The following is a 17,490-nucleotide window of genomic DNA, read 5'->3' as shown; positions in this document are numbered from 1 at the left end:
CAATCTCTCCAGAAGAATTTGGTAGCACCCAACACAAAACACTATGCTTGGCTACAGTTTTGCAATAGCCCTGACAAATTTAGTCATCCTATCTTGAATTTTCAGCCCAAACCTTAAGTAAATTGTACTGAGTTAATCTGAATTTATTACGAAGTAACAGTGCAATCCCCTAATCACAAAGCTGTACTTCCAAGAGGAGGTACTCTCGAGCAAATGCGACTTTAGACTGTGACCCTTACACATTTATTGTGTTAAAGAGTTTTGCGGCATTGTAAAAACAAACAGATTATCTGTGCTGTAAGCTTTTATTTAAAATAACTGGACAGAGGTTTGAGCTAGACAAAAATACGGTATTTTGTATAGTACGGTAATATTCTTTGAAGTTAATTAAGAGTAAAACCATTGAACCCTTTGAGACTTACTTTCAATAAAAAGCACAGGACCAAGCTGCAATCCTATTAATGCTTACATGACTGTAACTCTCATTGATCTCCATGGGACTTTGAAAAGAAATATGCCTAGGATCAGGCTACAATACTAACACCTAACTGTTAGAAGCATTTGTAGCTAGACCGCACCACCTTGCAGCCATTTAGTACACTCATACGCATTCAGAAACACGCAATAGTCAATGAGCTTTACTCCTAGCTAAGTGTGCCTTCCAGTGCTATTCTATGCAACAAGTCTTCTCAGACATAAGCCCCCCTGAGTTGTGGGTGTCGCTCCCAAAGACGCAGGTTTAAAATTGCAGCCTTGTTGTGTGCCTTTTCTTCCCTGATCCAGAAAGAGCAGAAAGCGTATCTGTCTCGTAGATATGTTCCCAAGTGTGATTGTGTGAGTGAAAATCCATTCGCATAGATAAAACCGTGCATTTTAAAATGCAGCTCTTTTGTGCGAAAAGCACAACCCCGTGCAGACGGCGCCAGATACCCTCTTCCAGTTCTAGTATCACTCCAACCCCGCCTAGCCTGCTCCTCCATTAACAATATTTTTAAACATAAAAATCCGGGCTATCTCGCGAGAGCATGCAAACTACGTTCTCTTCTCTCTCCTCCCCCGCGCATCGCCCGTCTTCCAGACTGGCTGGGTAGAATGCACGAGGTCGTGTGTCGATAATGACGCCAGTGAATGGAACGCGGTGAAGGGCGGATGGACTCACTCGAGGTGGGGGCCACGCTCCCTCCCGCAGCCCGCGGGCGCAATGGAGGGGGAGCCGCAGCCCCCCACGGAGCGTTTCCAGCTGCCATCCCGAGCTGCAAAGACATTTTAAGGCGTGCGCGCAAGGTGCGGGGCAACCACATTAGGGACATCTCGTTTAAGAGACATGCAGATCTCCTCCCTAGCATCCATTTAGGCGAGAATTTCTCTCTCGTGCGCGCGCGCCCAGCTGTTCTAGGCTTCAGTCAGGCATCTCGCGTGTACGCCCGTTCACACGTCTCTAGGAACAAAGAGGTGGGCACCGTGTGCGGGGGACGCGGGACATTTTTGTCTGCACAGCCCACCACGACGTTTCGCTCGCTCACCGCCTCCCTCACGCGGCCGGTGTAAACAGAAGGCTTAGAGAAGGCCAGGTAGGGAGAGGTCAGGCGGGCAACGCTGCTTCTGCTCAGCCCAGCAAATGGACCTGCCCAGCTGTCGCTAGAGGGAGGTGTGGGATAAAGAGACGAAGGGAGGCAGTCCCCGAGGGAGCTGCCGAGGCGCCTGCTTCTGCCCGAGCTACAGAGCAGGAAGAAGCAGCCGAAGAAGAAAGAGGCAGGCAAGGCTGTCTGGGGCGCCTCCCCTCGTCCATGCAGCCGTCGGGGAAGGGGGACGCCTCGCGTGCGTGAGAGCGGAGGCCGTCCAAGCAGGGGAGGGCATCCGAGGTTGCCCGAGGAGGGGCAGTGTAGCCGTCCTCGTTCGTCGCCGCAGCCGTCCGAGCGGCCGCTTGTGCCCGTCTTGGCGCTCGCCGTCTTGTGCTGCTTTGGCTTTCCCTTCTGGATGGCACCCTTGCTCTAGACGGGTCGCTCGCTCGTCTCGGGGGAACCGAATTAAGGAGAGAGCAACGGAAAGAAAGCAACACGAAGGAAGTTCCGAGAAGCCCGCCTCTGCCTCCCCTTTCGCTAAACCCGCAAGCAAGACAGCCGGAAAGTCAGAAGAAGCTATCAGGAGGGAGTGTGCCACAGAAGCTCGTCCTTTGGTGGTGGTGGAGGAGGAGGAGGAGGAGGAGGAGCGCCTTTGCCCTCCCATCTCTCGTCCTGTCCGCCCCTCTGCTGTACCCACCTTTCCTCTTCCTCCCTTTCCCTTCCCTTCCTCGGAGGCGCCAGCAGCCGCAAGTCGGGCTAATGATGGCTTCAACCGCAACCTGCACCCGATTCACGGACGAATACCAGCTCTTCGAGGAGCTCGGAAAGTAAGTGCATGAGAGCAAGCGGACGCCTGCTGCCAGTAAAGGGCGGTGGAAGGGCTGGAGGAGGCGGGAGCTGGGAGAAGTGGGGAGCGGGCAGGCTGGGGCGAGAGGTGGCTTTGACAGCTGAGAGACCCCTCCTCAGAAGGCGCCTTGGCACGGGGGAGGCACGTTCGGGCTGCTGCCTGCCCGAGGTCAGGCCTTAGCGAAGGCTCGGTGCACAGGCAACCGACTTGCCACTGAACCGGGGGAAGTGCACGAAGGTTCAACGCTAAGCCTTGATCTGGGGGAGGGGATAAGATAGGCAAAGCTGCCTCTCGTCTTCCATGCGAAATCTGCCTCATGCCTGAGACGATTAAGTGCCACGTTTATCGATGCAGAAAGTTCAGTAGTGTCAGTCGTGTGCGTGCGTGTCGGTGTACATGCGACTTCCCTCTCCCCTCTTCGTTTATTTGGGATTGTGTTGGTGCACTTCTGCTGTCGTATCCATCAGTCTCGTCAGGAACAGGGTATTGCACAGCTCTCTCTACCATTCCCCCCTGTGGGTTGGGTGGAGGGGTCCGGGAGAACCACACATGTCGAAATTTGCCCCTGGGCAGTGCGGGTGGCTTAAATTCTGATGTCCAGTAAACAACAGGAACAAAAATCCGTGGGTGGTAAGACTCTAGAGCTACATATCATGTCTATTGTTAGGGGAACCGAGTGCTTCGAATTAAATTGATTCTCCCCTGCTTTTGGTTTCCATCTTACTTGCATGAATTTAGTACTATGTGATTTTGTAATATAAATGACATGAAACCGCCTGACCTATGGTGGGAGTAGTATTAACATGGTGAAGGTATCATAAAGAGCAGTCTAGTTCAGGAGCTGTTTTTCTGCAAGGGAATTGCAAATGAATGCTCCTGCTCAGAACTGCATCTATTAACATTTATTGTATCCTAGCCCCTCTGGTGAGTCTTGAGTGCTTATGCTTAAATAAACACAAAGTGCCGTATTTACAAGACAAAAGCTTGCTTTTTCTTCACCCAGAAGCTTTTTTGTTTGGTAACATTCCACCAATGAAATATATTCACAGAGTCCAGTGCCTTTGAGACAAAGAATTATGGAAATGGACATGATGTTTGTAAAAACAAAACCATATATGGTTCTGTGTGTCAATACTACCACTTATGATGAGATTATATTAATTTAGCATGTTTAATGATATGGCTTATTTTCACTTCTTAAATATAATATACAGTTTCAGTCCATCAAATCAAGGCAGATTGCCATGTTGTGCTCATTTTTCTGCCTTCTCTTTTGACACTGCTCAAACTGGTTAATACTTTGAATTACTAGACCATGTCGTAAGTAGCTCAGCCCTAGTTGAAATTGATGTTTCTTTGATTTATTGGCTTGCAGGGGGGCTTTCTCAGTGGTGAGAAGATGCATGAAAATCACTACAGGACACGAATATGCTGCCAAAATTATCAACACTAAAAAGCTGTCAGCAAGGGGTGGGTATTCTCAAGCTAATGTGAATTGTATTTTTGCAGATTTAAATGAATTGTTATAAGACATATATTGGCTAGATGGAGTGAAAACGAGTATCTCTGTTTTTCACTATGTGTGTCTGTTTTGGAAGGTAATATTTAGGCTGCAGTTGGATTCACACTGAACTGGGAGTACGGCCCATTGAACCCTATGCGTTTCACATTTGAGTAAATATATATGCATAAGATTGTGCGGTCAAAGTCACATATTCCTATGTAAATGAATGATTTATACTTGTAATCTTGACATTAGCTATGTAATTAAGTTTTGAAGATTTTTTTGTTATTACTGTAATTTTTACTGGAAAAAAGGTCAAATCTTAATTGAATCATACTCTTCTGTTTTATTTATGCATGAACTTAATTCACTGTGTCATATTTAACAGAAAATGTCTAAGAGAAGAATGACCTGGCTTCTCCCACTCCTAACATTTTTGCTTGCAAATAAATTTAACTTCATCAGATGATACGTGAGCTGTGATTAGGTTTTAAATGAAGTACTTTCATCTCCGGAAATACATTGTTTTTCTTACTTCATTACTTCCAGATTTGCTCACTTATTTCATTGTAATTTCTAGGAACTCTCTTTGCCTAGAGCTTCCTCCAAAACGCCATGAGCATAATCTGTTTTTCCAAAAGAAGCTCTACTGAAGTGAATGGAAGTTGTGTAAGAATTGGCTTCCCATTCATTTCAGTGATGAGTATGCAGGAGAAGTTCCCAGTGGATTACATTCTATACATACATCATTGGCTGTTTTGACTAATGAAAATAGTCCTTATGGTGGGATATTTGTTCTAGGTAAATCCACCACTGGTGTATGTGGATGTTGAGGATTATGGATTATTCTCTGTAAACATCTGTACTTCCATGTTCATTTCTGGCCTTTTCATAATAATGGAAATGAAGAGAGCTGATTTTTTCAAAGTGTAAATCTATCATTTATACCTTGACTTTGCTTGATAAATATTGGTAAAAACTCATTTGCTTGCTTGAATTTGGGGTAGGGGGGAAGAGCAAATGTTTTCAGTGTGGTGGTGTTACATCTACTTTGAACTTATAATATAGTTGTGCTTGTCATAAGCTGCCATTCACAACCTGGCTGGCAATCTGTTCTGAAGTGTCTTTTTTCACAGGAGTAGGTCATACTGACTTAAATGGGATCGACAGCCTTCTTGTATGTTTGTATCCTATGAATGTGTCAAGGATTGCAGCCCCATTCTCATTTAAGTTGGGGTGAGATTTTTGGGGGGTTAGTTTGTCATCTATTGGATTTGCCATTTGTAATTCTATAAGTGCACGGTTCTGTTCAACTTTATATATTTAGATTTCCTGATTATGTTTTGCATTAATTCACAGTGCATACCATTATTAACGCAGATGTTTTAAAAAATGCAACAGGCTTTTCTGTACCAACTCTTTCTTTGGCACAAATATGCAGTTACCAGTTAAGTTCAGAATTCAACTTATGTCATATCTTCCAGAATTTTAGCATATTGAGGAAACAGTAAGGACTGCCTACACATATGGAATAGGCAACTGTTGCCATCTTGGTTGTAGAAGATAAGAACTGCTTATCTTAGTTAATGTGAAAAATCCTATTCAGGCATTCTATATTTGTCTTTAATTAAAGTGAGAGGAGAGAGGGTGCTTTAGCTCTGCCCCATTCATGTTAAAGGTGATTATCTGCAGCAGGGAGTCCTTTGTATCTAAGGAGGTTCTGGGATAATTTAGAACCCTAATATCCCAGGTTTCTAAATTGCTGAGAAGCTTCCCTGAATAGAAACTTCCCTGCTGCCAACATTCACCCACAGACATTTGTGGATGACAATGAAATTTGTGTTGGAGGGGGCAGAGCTAGCACACTCATCCTCACTCTTCCTTTTCATATGTTAATTAAAGACAAATATGAGATACCTGACTAGGGCTCAAGTTACACTGCCTGATGAAAAGTTGTAATATAACAGCATGTGTATTCTGCCTCAGAAGCTGACTGAATGAAATCTGCCCACCTTTATTTATTGTGCAAATTGTAAACTGATTAAGTTTGATTTAAAATTGTAGATCATAATTTTTAATTCATTATTGTATTTTGTTTAATGCTTGAGCTAGTTTTTGTGTTGCAGTGTTAGAAAACAGGTCCTTTTTGTAGCCTATATCTTTAAACTATGAGTCTGTAAACTATATTGGGGGATATCTGCTCAAGTTCCAAGGAATTCTGTTTTGTGGATCTGTTGTATATATTCATATCACTTGCTTTATGGATGGAAGTTAAAGCCTATGTAATGTCATAGTAGGCCTAGAATTTGTCTTTTGTTCTCGTGATACAAATCTAGATACATTGCTAAGATGTCTTGATATGTATGGATTCCCCCCTTTAGGATATTATTTTTAAATGATTTTATGCAGTTGGAGAAGGAACTAAGACTGTCATATGGCAGACATATGGCACATTTTAATTATGCCTCTCATTAATATTTTTTGTTCGAGGATTGGATCATGCAGATTGAAAATGTTTTGTTTTCAAGGGACACACAATTTCTAAAATGACCTATGTATCTCACTAACAACAGGAAGAGATCAAAAGGAGGAAGGGAAGGAGGGAAAGAATATGAGGGGAAGGGGGAAAAATAGAGAAGAGGAATAATGTTTAATGCCAGTTAGTACTTTGTCAAGTGTAGAAGGTAAATGTCAGATTCTATTTAGTGTAGAGTAGCAGACATTGAGGCACAATATAGCACACACAGAGTGTTCCTCAATCTGGTGCCCTCCAGAGGTTTTAGACTTCAACTCCCATCAGCCCCAGTCAGCATGCTCAATGGTCAGGGATACTTTGTGGGCCAAAACTTCCAAAGAGGACCAGGTTAGAGAAGGCTGTGTTGCAAAATTCTTTTGGTGTACTTTAGTAGTATGCTGAAGCTCTCTCTCTCTCTCTCTCTCGCTCTCTCTCTCTCTCTCTCTCTCTCTATCTATCTATCTATCTCATTTTTATACTGTCTAAGAGTCTTGTCTGGCTTGAGTCTCAGTTTATTGGCCTCATCCAATCCATTACCAGGCTCAGAAACTGATTCAGAGTTGCCATTGCCTCACCTGGGTTTGTTGAAAAAGAGAGGTAGAGCTGAGTTTCATCCACATATTGGTGGTACCTCAGCCCATACCTCTAGATTACCTCCCCCAGCAACGTCACGTAGATGTTAAATAGCCTAGGGAATAAAATAGAACCCCGAGGTACCCCATGGCAGAACTGCAGTGGTACAAAGCAATAATCCCCAGCACCACCTTCTGGAATCTGATGGTCAAGTTGGAGCAGAATCACTGCTGTAGTGTCTCCTACTCCCAGCCTATCCAACCTATCCAGAAGAATGCTATAGTATTGAAAGCTGCTGCGAGGTCCAGGAGCATCAACTGTACTCTCCCTGTCCTCCTCCTGGCAAAGGTCATCCCACAGGACAACCAAGGAGCTTCTGTTATAAAACCAAGCATGAAGCCTGATTGAAATGGATCTAGATAATCCGTTTCATTCAAGAGTGCCTAGAACTGTTCAGCTACCACCTTGCCCAGGAAGGGATGTTGGCCAGTGGCCTATACTTAAGATCCTTTGGGTTAATGTCAGCCCCCCCTTTTTTTGGAGTGGCTTAATTACAGGAGCAGCTTATTATATCAAATTCTAGCATGTCCCTTCCAGAACAGATGAGACCAAACAATATGTGTTCTTTTTAAATACTCAACAGAAAATATTAATGTTGAAGGTAAGGTGCTTTGGATCAAGATAGTATCTGGATGGGGTCTTGATTCCATATCCACCACTCTGAACTCCTTGAAGAAAAAACATTGGAAAAAATATATAAGTGATTACAAATGATAAACCTAATACCTGATTATGTCCTTTTCTGGTTACAAAGTTCTTGAACTAATGTTTAGGTCACATGCTATATGAATATCACATGATTAGTCAGTATATGATGACTCACATATAAATGTAACAATGGACTCCCTTTCAAAAACATTTTATTTTTACAAGATAGGAAGACACAGGAAAGTCCTTTCTGTGACAATTTATTTAAGAGAGCATATTCTTATAAATCATCTTAATGATCTGTGTTGGTGAACCCTTCAATGTTGTGTATTTTTGTGATCTCAGGAACATTTAGTCTGGAAGCACTGGTGTTACTTCTGTGCATCTATTGTGACATCATTTTCCTGATTGACTGCTTAATTGACAGATTGGTCATTTGTGGGCTTTCTCTTTGAGCACAGCTAAAGGCAAATAATAGCTTGTTTGCCAGGAGTGTTATCGGTGATCCTAAAAATGCTTTCTCTTTCATATGCAAGGCACTTTAAAGAGGAAAAGGGAATAGAACCTGTAATTTATTTCTTGGCATCCTGAGGGCATGCTTTCTGTGACTATGGCTAGAGACTGCTTTAGAAATCAAATAGGTATACCAGCATTTGGGATCTGTGTGTACCACTGCATTCCTTATTACAATTTTCAGATACTGCTTTAAAGATCTTAGTAGCACATGGATGTATATTGTTTTGTATGTTCTGAAGCACATATGTTTATCCTGGTAATAGAACATGTTGTTCAGGTTTGTCTGGTATGTTGATTGGTTGTTCTTCCATGCTTCATTTGCTTTGTACCATATTTTGCTACATAATATGATATGTTTATGTTCCAAGAAAGAAAAAAACAGCTGATGCTGTTTCATTTATAATTCAGTGGCAACATGTAGCAGAGTTGCTTTGGTAAAAACAGTCTCCTAAATAGAATAAGAAGGCATATAGATAAGAATTCACAGCAGAATATTTTAAAGGCCTTATGCATGACTTAAAACAATGTTTTATAAGGCATTAGTCATGTTTACCATTGTTGTGAGGAGAAGGCAAATAGAAGAAGAAACTCTTATACTCAAAAATCTCCCTTGTCCAGTTCAAACTTTCTTCCTACCCCCTTCTTCTTGCTTAACTGCTGTGGTTTTCTTCTACTGTTCACCCTCTCCTTTTTTCGGTTCCATAACCCTGTCTACAGTCTGCTCACTCTCCTCTTTTCTAGTTTCTCCATATGCTGGTCATCCTCTACTTTTTCCTCATGTTTTTCCTCCTCCTCCTGCTCCTTTTAAGTACCACGTTGCTCTTGAAGCAGTCTAGGCTGGAGAGGAGTCACTTCTTCCACTACATTAATGCAAGAAGGGGAAGCAGAAAGAAGAGAGTTTACCCCCAACATAGTTGTTTGTGTGGAGGTGCTGGGATCTGAGTGAATGAAGCCCACAATTAAATTTGGTAATTTGTTGTGGGCCTCTTTCTTCTCTTGAGCCCAAGATGGCCCCATTGGCATAGTTTCTTCAGGAGCAGGGCCTAGCTGAGCTGCTTTGGCTCTAGTCCCCTCCTAAAATGATCAATGTGAAATGATTGTGTAGCAAAGTGTGCACAAAGGAAATATATCAAAGAATGTGCTTCCTTTGAGATGGAATTGAATTTCTTTTGACCCCTGCAAGGGCTAAGCATGCAGTCTTGGCATCCAAGCCAGTCATAAAAAGTAAGAGCAACCAACAAATGTTTATCTCATCCAGCCTTATGCTTGCTACAGTGGCCAACCAGTTTTTGTGGGATGCCCACAATAATCACACTCACTGCATCTGGAATGCAGTGGTATACTGCCTATGAACATGGAGTTTAGGGTGTCAGCAGGCCTTTCATCCATCAATTTGTCTTAATTTCTTCTTCTTTGTCCCTGATGAAAAGCAAAAAGCTTCCTCTTAGCCACAAGCTCCCTGCAGTGACATCTAAGGGTTAATTTCTGTAGGGATTGGGCCTACTACTTCCATAATACAGCTCTCAAAGTATGTTGATTCATGTGAGGTGGGGCAGAAATTTGTACCTGACATGCCAGGCTATTGGAGTCAGAGATAAGACAGGCAGTCACTGATTAACAGAGTTTCTAGTTAGGTGGGGATTCTGGAAAACAAACTGAGATGGGGGCAGATTATACACTGTTAGGTTAGGAGGCCAGACCACTGGTTTGGAGGAAGAAGAGGTGTTTAGTTCGGAATCCCTAATGGCCAGCATTTTAACTTTGCTTCTTTCTTTTATTATTAGTTTATGCAATACCCTATGTTTGTAACATAAAGCTAGCCTAGTTGATCAGTTTTAACATAATAAGGGGTTAATTTAGAAAGCCTTTTGTCTAGATCTGCCTGGAGGGCAGGAAAGTACCCCAGCTCAGGGCAATACTAGCATGTGGCCCTCTGCTTCTGGCACTGTACCATAGTTACATGATGGCAAAGTTGCCTACATAACCTTAGTCTGTGATGGTTTGGGGTCTCAAGAAGTGGGGGCTGGCCCAGCCCCTGCTTCTCATTTTATTCCAGATTTTGACAAGCCTGCTCTTCCACATCCAGGGCCGCAGTTTCCAGTCAATCCATAGGCCAAATTTCTTTTCTTTGTTGCTAACAACACCTCACAGGAGATGTTGAGCTACCATCTCCTGCTGCATCTTTTGGGTCTTAGTGTGGGCTGGAAGGAGAAAAAGCTAAGAAGTCTGCTCAGAGTCATCTGGGAGCTACATTATAGTACATGGAAGCATGTTTTCATGGTTTGGCCATTTCTGTATAGAATAATATCAGTGCTGCAAATGTTCCTCTACTTCCCAAAAGTTTGTACAGTGAAAACAAAAGGCTTCTGTTCTATCTGTGTAAACAGACTGCACTGAGCAGGATAGGCTTCTACTCCAAAGTTCCTACAGTTTAGCTGTCAACAAGAAGGGAAGACAAGGCATAACAAATGCTGTTGTACACATACGCTTTGCTTAATTATGGAACATAACTCTTTCCCCAGGCCATTTGCCAGGGGAAATACAGATCACACTTACCAGGATACCCTAGTGTAGGATGACATGATGCAGAAAAGGATACTTGGGTCTTCTGACTAGCATCTTTTTAAAATAGGGTTGTGAGGAAGCATTTGAAATTAATGGGTTCGGAATATTAATATTCCAGCTTGCAATGCATGCTTGCATTACAAAATGAGCTCCTTTATCCCTGAAAATGAATATCTGGTCATAGTTTTAAATGAAGAATATTATGGGCTTATGTTCCCAATTATGTCCGTGTGCAGCCTGCATTCCACATGTTACAGAAAGGGCTTAAAAAGGCAGCTGCTGTGTTGGCACATGGATTGTTGAAATTAAACTCATTTTTAATGTATAGGTAATTTATGGAACACTGTCCTGACTCATTAGAACATAAGAAGAGCCCTGCCGGATTACACCAAAGGCTTATCTAGACTAGCATCCTGTTTCCTGCAGTGGCCAACCAGATACTCCTTTGAAGCCTGTAAGAAGGACATGGGCGCAGTAGCTCCCTACCTATCACTGATGTTGCCCAGCAACTGGTTTTCAGAGTATCTTTAAAGCAGAGGAAACCTTTAAACTTAAACCTTCTAAAAATCCATCTGTAAATATAGCTATGCATCATGTAAAGAGGCCAATAGCATTTCAGCCTCTGTAAACTTGTACTGGTTTATAACAATGCTACAACATAGTGAAACCACACCTCACTCATTTATAGCACAGACGTTGTAGTTTTTCCAATCCAGGCTTGACTCAGTCATTCCAGTCCAATGCTGTCAGGTACCCACAATGTTACTTAACTGGACTAAGTCCACTTGCAGAGGGCTGATTGGAAACTAAAGGGTCTGAATGGGGAAAAGTAGCCTGTTCTAAGTTCTCAGCTTCCATTTCCTGAGCACTTTCCTACATACTTTCCCATACTTTCCCACAAGTGCCCTATCCATCACTGTAAGCTTTGGTTGCTGCTCCAAAGGTTTACAGTTTTGGAGCACATACCTATCAAATTCAAGCTTTGTCACAGATGTATTTATTTACTTATATTTATATCTTGTCTATTTTCCAGCAGTGCATTCAAAGTTGCTTACATTGTCTTTTTATCTTTGCAAGAACCCTGTGAAACAGGCTAGGCTGAAAGTCTTTGACTGGCCCACACTTACCAGTGAGCTTCATGACTGAGCAGAACTAGAACCCAGTCCTCCTGAGTCCCTCTTAACTGTTATCCCATGCTAGAAGGAAAAGAGTATCAAGCAGCTGCCTAGACAATACACTGTTTGCACATGCATCCCAGAAACAAATTTTGCATGTGCAGTAATTAGTACATACTAACTCAGAATCTGAGTAGGGAAAATTATGTATTCTTCAGTACCACTTCTACTTGCTTGCCTATTTTCTATACTTGTTGAAGAGAGTTTGCCTGTCTCCAGAGAAGAGTTCTGGATTAAATATTATACACTTCCAGGGTTGGATGTGGCTGACAGTACTCAATTTATAGCCACAACTGTTGCATAAAAACAATTCCTTCAAATATATTAAGTTTATATTAAACTGGAAACTGGTAGATATATTGTCTACTGAATATATATACATTTCTCTATATTCAGTTCCATTTACTCAGTTACCATTAGGTTTGGCAACTGAAGAGTGTATGATCACCTCCAGAAAACACTGAATTGAGCCCCCACACAGCCTTCCTACAGTTTTTTTGTTGAGAGTGCTGTCTTTTCAGATATATTCATCTGGGGTTATTTGATGCATATTCTTACCTGTCTAAAAGACCCAAAAGCTTCCTTGCTAATTTGTAGTTCCCTCTCTTTCGGTTTTTGTTTTGTTTTGTTACGAAGGTCATAGTCTTGTTCCGTTGTTACAGCAGGTTTTATGTTACCCTGTGGTTGAACTTCTTCTTAAAATAAATGCATTTGTGTATTTATGAGGCAAAATTAATCATTTGCTGATGAGTTAAAGACTTCCATAGATGGTTAGCCACAATCGGTAATATATCTACATTTCTGTAGTCAATCATTCTTGTCTCTCAAATCTGGGAATCCAAACCACCTGATCTTTATGACCCAGAATCATTTTTTAGAAGGTCAGTTGGCCAGAACAAGGTACTGAGTTGTAGGCTCTTAAATGCATGTCAGTCTAGACTGATCTTCATCAAATCATAGAATAATAAGAGTTGGAAGGGGCCATGAAAGCCATCGGGGTCCAACTCCCTGCTGGTGCAGGACACCACTTTACACCAACCCACTCACATGGCTGTCAAACCTTGCTAGTGTTCTTGCTCAGTAAGTCTTGTTCTTCTGGCCCATGGATGGGACCAGAGCTTTCTTTCCTAGTCTGTAGTCCCAGGGTAACTTGTCAGCTGTACTTGAGTGTTTTTTCTGGCAGAAAAGGAGAACCTGGCCATACAACCTGGCCAGGTTGATCTCCCCTTTGTCTTGATAGTTGGAGAGGCATGGCAAACTGCACATTACTTGCATCTTATTTCTTATACATGGTAATGCCTACAAGTGCTGGGAAGATGTAGTATTATGTTGATATTTCATGTATTAAGTTGTAATTTTAAAAGCCATGTGTTTAGGCAAGGGAATCAACAGACCTAGAAGGGGAACAGAGGGACTTGAAGAAAGGAACAGTAAACAAAAACCCCATTAGCACTTGAAGAACTATGGCTTTTTGTGTGAGATAAGGATATTTTATGTGTCTGTTGGAGGGCATTTATGGCACTTAGAACACTTGTATCCAAAGATGGGAATGCTCTGAAATGAGATCAAGTTCGTTACATTTGAGAACTCCCTGTAAAGAAATATATGGCTTGAGATGCGTAGAAGTGTGTGAAACAGATGGAGACAAAGGACTTCTTGAAGCTTGAGGGTTGCAGTACTGGTAGAGGATGTGTGTTGGTTTGCCCTAAAGAAATGAGGGTCCAGTCCTGAGTTTGTTGTACTATGTATGACTGGACTGCATAGTTATTATTTGTAGCTTTTTACTGTTGATTGAATTTCCTGAAATGGCTCCATTGATTGATTCTTAATTGGTGAACACAGGGTCCACTTTCCTGTTTCAGTATAGTTCTCCAGGAGCCATTACAGAATAATTGTAGGCTAATATTTGGCATGAATCAGGTATTTTGCAAGGGAAATCAAGCACAGTTTCAGAAGGAGAAGATCGTGTTCTGCAGAATCTAGGAAGGATCTTCCTGTGTCCTTTAATGTAATGTTATAAGCAGTGCGTAACTGCCAAACCAGAGATTCTCTTAAAAGAGAGTGGTTGCCAGATTAAGCTTAATGTATAGTAAGAAATACTATCTTTAAAATCCTTTGAAGAGCAGAATTTAATGTTCTGGTCAATGTTTCCAATTTGATATTTAATGAAAGAATGATCAAGCCTGACTTCCTAAGCTCCCAAACTTTATGAGGAAACATTATCTCCTGTTGATTTTTCTGAGGTCAGACTATGGCTATTATAAATCCAAGCCTTGGCTCTGATTCAAACTTTCCTTTTAGATGTGCGACGATTTTCTTAATGTTTATATATGTGTTGCTTCCGTTCCACTTCCCTTCAATCCAACAGGAAACTGGACCATCTAAGTGCAGCCATGGTTTGTGGTGTTGTTTTGGAACAGTGTGTTCTTGAAGGAAAAGAAGAGCCAAGAACAGCACAGTCCATGGATGCACTTAGATGATGTGGTCAGCTATGTGGTTGTGAAACTGAGAACCTACAGAGCTGCTATCAGATGAGGAGGCAATCTATAGGAAGTTGGTACATTGTCTATGAGGTACTGAGGTCAGTTCTAAGGTATACATAAAGGGATACAAAATGAGTATATGAAATAGGCAAATAGAAGGCTATATTAAGGGGTGAGGAAGCAATCAAAATATTAGCAATTAGAGCCCAATTTGTGCTGGGTATTTTTGTTTTGTTTCTTGGACTGTTTCTTAAAGATTTATTATGCAGTCACCCTGCCTTGTTTGCAAAATTTATATGGTATCTAAACAATTAGTCTTCAATTTGTAGCCTCCTGTTGTTTCCCACTACTTTTAATCCATTAAAGAGAGAAAGATGGAATAATTGCACAATGACTCTTGATTGTTAGTGCTGGAAGCCCTCTGTTTGCAAGCACCCTAAGAGGTATGGTTTCTTAAGCCTTAACATACCAGTTTCTTGGTACTTCCTTTTTTGTGACAGAAATGGTGAGCAAAGTGACACCCACAGAGTCTTCCTGTAACCTAAGAGCACCTGCATCGTTCACAGCCTGCTGATCTTGACAGATGGCCAACAAATATACACCGAGTTTCCATATTTGCATGGGCAAATATCGCAACCAATGCTTTCATTTTGCCCATGTCTTCCTCTGATCAATGCTTCAGTGAGAGACACCTGCATTCTGTAGCCTCTTTCTGCCTCCTTACTTTTCATGTGTGGGAAACTTATACAGAAGAACCACACACGTTTTCCTTTTCCCTGGTCAGTCATAAAATACAGAATTCACATACATGTATACTGTAGTAACCATTTGTTTAACAGTTTTGCTTTAAGTTAATCATGTCTTGAAGCTGAATGAAACATCTGCATTGGGTCAGAAGGCCCCTTAAATCCAATCTGTCAGTTTACACTTGGAAGTATAGTGGAACCCATCCCTGTGTTTATATTTAGGTTTATATTTATAACTCCCTTCCTCTTTGTGTAATCCCAGTGTAACTGAAATTGTTGTTGAACTCTTGTATTCCAGAGTCATTACGTACCTTATGGCAGCTGCAGTATGTATTTCTTTTGTGTAGGTTACACCATACTTAATTTCTTAGCATTTAAGGTACAGCAAGATTATTTGTTGTTTCAGTGCGAAAGTGTGCTGTTTTAAAAACAGTATCTATTAGCAGATTTTAATTTCAGTGGCTCCAGTTGAGTTTCCATTCCTTCAGGACTCTAGTAATCATTTACTATAGTGCAAAAATTTTCAGGGTTTTTTATTAATGTATTTTTTGTCCATGGTTGTTGTGAACAATGAAGTTTAGGGATTTACAGCAGCATAAAGGTGGTTGCATTTGGTGAGATTACAGGCCCCATTTATTGTGAAACATTTGAAGAATACAGCATATCCCCAGCACCTACTACCATCATAGAAGACTGCATTGTAAACCAAGACTGAATTTTCCATGATTTCCAAACTTTAAAAAATGGTGAAGAATGAAAATCAGTCCATATCATTCATAGTCTAGCATCCATTTCATGAGCATGCTCATTTTTAGAAGTGTTTGACATTTCCCTCCTAATTTAATCACAGATAGTAACTGCTTGTATGAGGGTAATGCTGTGTGTTGTGATTGCAGGTGCTGCTGCATTGATTGTGTTGCATATTCATATAGTCATAGGATCAGATGAAGTTCCTGCATAATATCCGTATTTGGCAATCTGGTGGGATTTGTTCCACATAAACTTACATTCATATCTGAAACTCTTAAGGTAGCGGCTTGTTAATTTAATCAGTCAAGGAATGCCTTGACACACACTGTATTATATATCAACTTTGCACCAGATTTTTAATATTTAGGCCTAGATCACACAAACCGCAAATGTGGTAGGAAACCTTTTCTAAATTGTGCAGAGACAGACTCACACTGAACTGTGTGAGTGAAAGATAGAGTGTCAAGGAAAAGACCAAGCTAACAAGTTAGTTTACTCTGTGCAATTTGCTAGATGAAAACTTCATCTGCTGTCTGAAGTGATACCATCAAAATGCTGGGAGATCTATGACCAGGACCAGGGTTTGATCACATGACTGTGACCAAAGTTTGCTTGCTTGCAAATAAATAACAAATGCAACAAAAGATTGGGATGATGAGGTGTGTTTAACAATTTCCCCAAAGCTGTTTACTTCAGCTAAAACAACTGCCACTGTTTTCTTCATGTAGATATTATGTGGACAATTTTTTTCACCACTAGGCAATTAGCAGCTTTAGTTGCAGATTTTAACAAGAAAACCAGCACTGGACTGGTTTCAGCAGTCCTGCATAACTCCACGGCATTGCAGTCCTGCAATCAGCCTACCCTGCACGGGGAACCATGCAGTTTTTATTAAAAACAACAACAAAACTTGATCCATTTGATCACGAATCCCTCCCCTCATCTGCTTTCCGTGACAACGAGGCTCTGGGCATAGGGTTTTTTTTTTTTTTTTTTGAGTTCTTTTAAAAAAAGAACTCTAATGTAACTCTTACTTGGAATTTTTATTATCAGCTTATCTCTGGAAACTTTGATCAAATTCCAATAAAGCAATGTTATTGGCTTTCTCATTGGTATGAGTGCCTTTACTACTGCATTTCAGCCTTTATATCATTGTTATAGATAACTTTGACTTGTTGCAGGGCCTCTCTGGGTGCTGTTCATTGAACTTTAATAATTATTGCATCTTGTTTCAAGGGTGTAGTATTTCCTTTCTGCCTTGCATGATAAGACAGGTTAAACTTTTATGATTCAATCTAAGGTTTTGGTTCCATGCACACCACTTGAAATCAGCCTGAATGTTTGTGAATAGATTTCTGTTTTCCTGTGATACAGTGGGCTGAAAAATTTAAATGAATGGTCCTGTTCTACAGCATTCTGTAAATATGTCAAGGGTGTGAAACTGAACTGATTAGTGGCTAGTGGAATAAAAGCTTGGTACGGGTCAATGCTAGCTAATGAGCGACAAATAAGTTTCAAGGGTCATACAAATTTTGTCATATGGAAT

At 41.3% G+C, this 17,490-nt stretch overlaps 1 protein-coding gene across 8 annotated transcripts in view; it reads left to right on the top strand.

The window, feature by feature from the left end:
* Positions 1-1,755: 1,755 nt before the first annotated feature.
* Positions 1,756-17,490, top strand: part of CAMK2D (calcium/calmodulin dependent protein kinase II delta) — a 147,380-nt gene continuing 131,645 nt past the window's right edge. For 2 of the 8 annotated variants that reach the window (XM_044429106.1, XM_044429104.1), the window contains exons 1-2: positions 1,757-2,389; positions 3,785-3,879. In XM_044429106.1, coding sequence (XP_044285041.1) covers positions 2,322-2,389; positions 3,785-3,879 — 163 coding nt within the window. In that variant the 5' untranslated portion in view covers positions 1,757-2,321. Of the gene's footprint in view, positions 2,390-3,784; positions 3,880-17,490 lie in introns of all 8 variants that reach the window. The other 6 variants (XM_044429105.1, XM_044429103.1, XM_044429102.1 and 3 more) reach the window with 5 other exon arrangements.

Source organism: Varanus komodoensis, unplaced genomic scaffold, assembly GCF_004798865.1.
Source record: "Varanus komodoensis strain SLA01 unplaced genomic scaffold, ASM479886v1 scaffold2, whole genome shotgun sequence".
NCBI lineage: Eukaryota > Metazoa > Chordata > Lepidosauria > Squamata > Varanidae > Varanus > Varanus komodoensis.
This window is presented reverse-complemented; position numbering and strand designations above follow the sequence as displayed.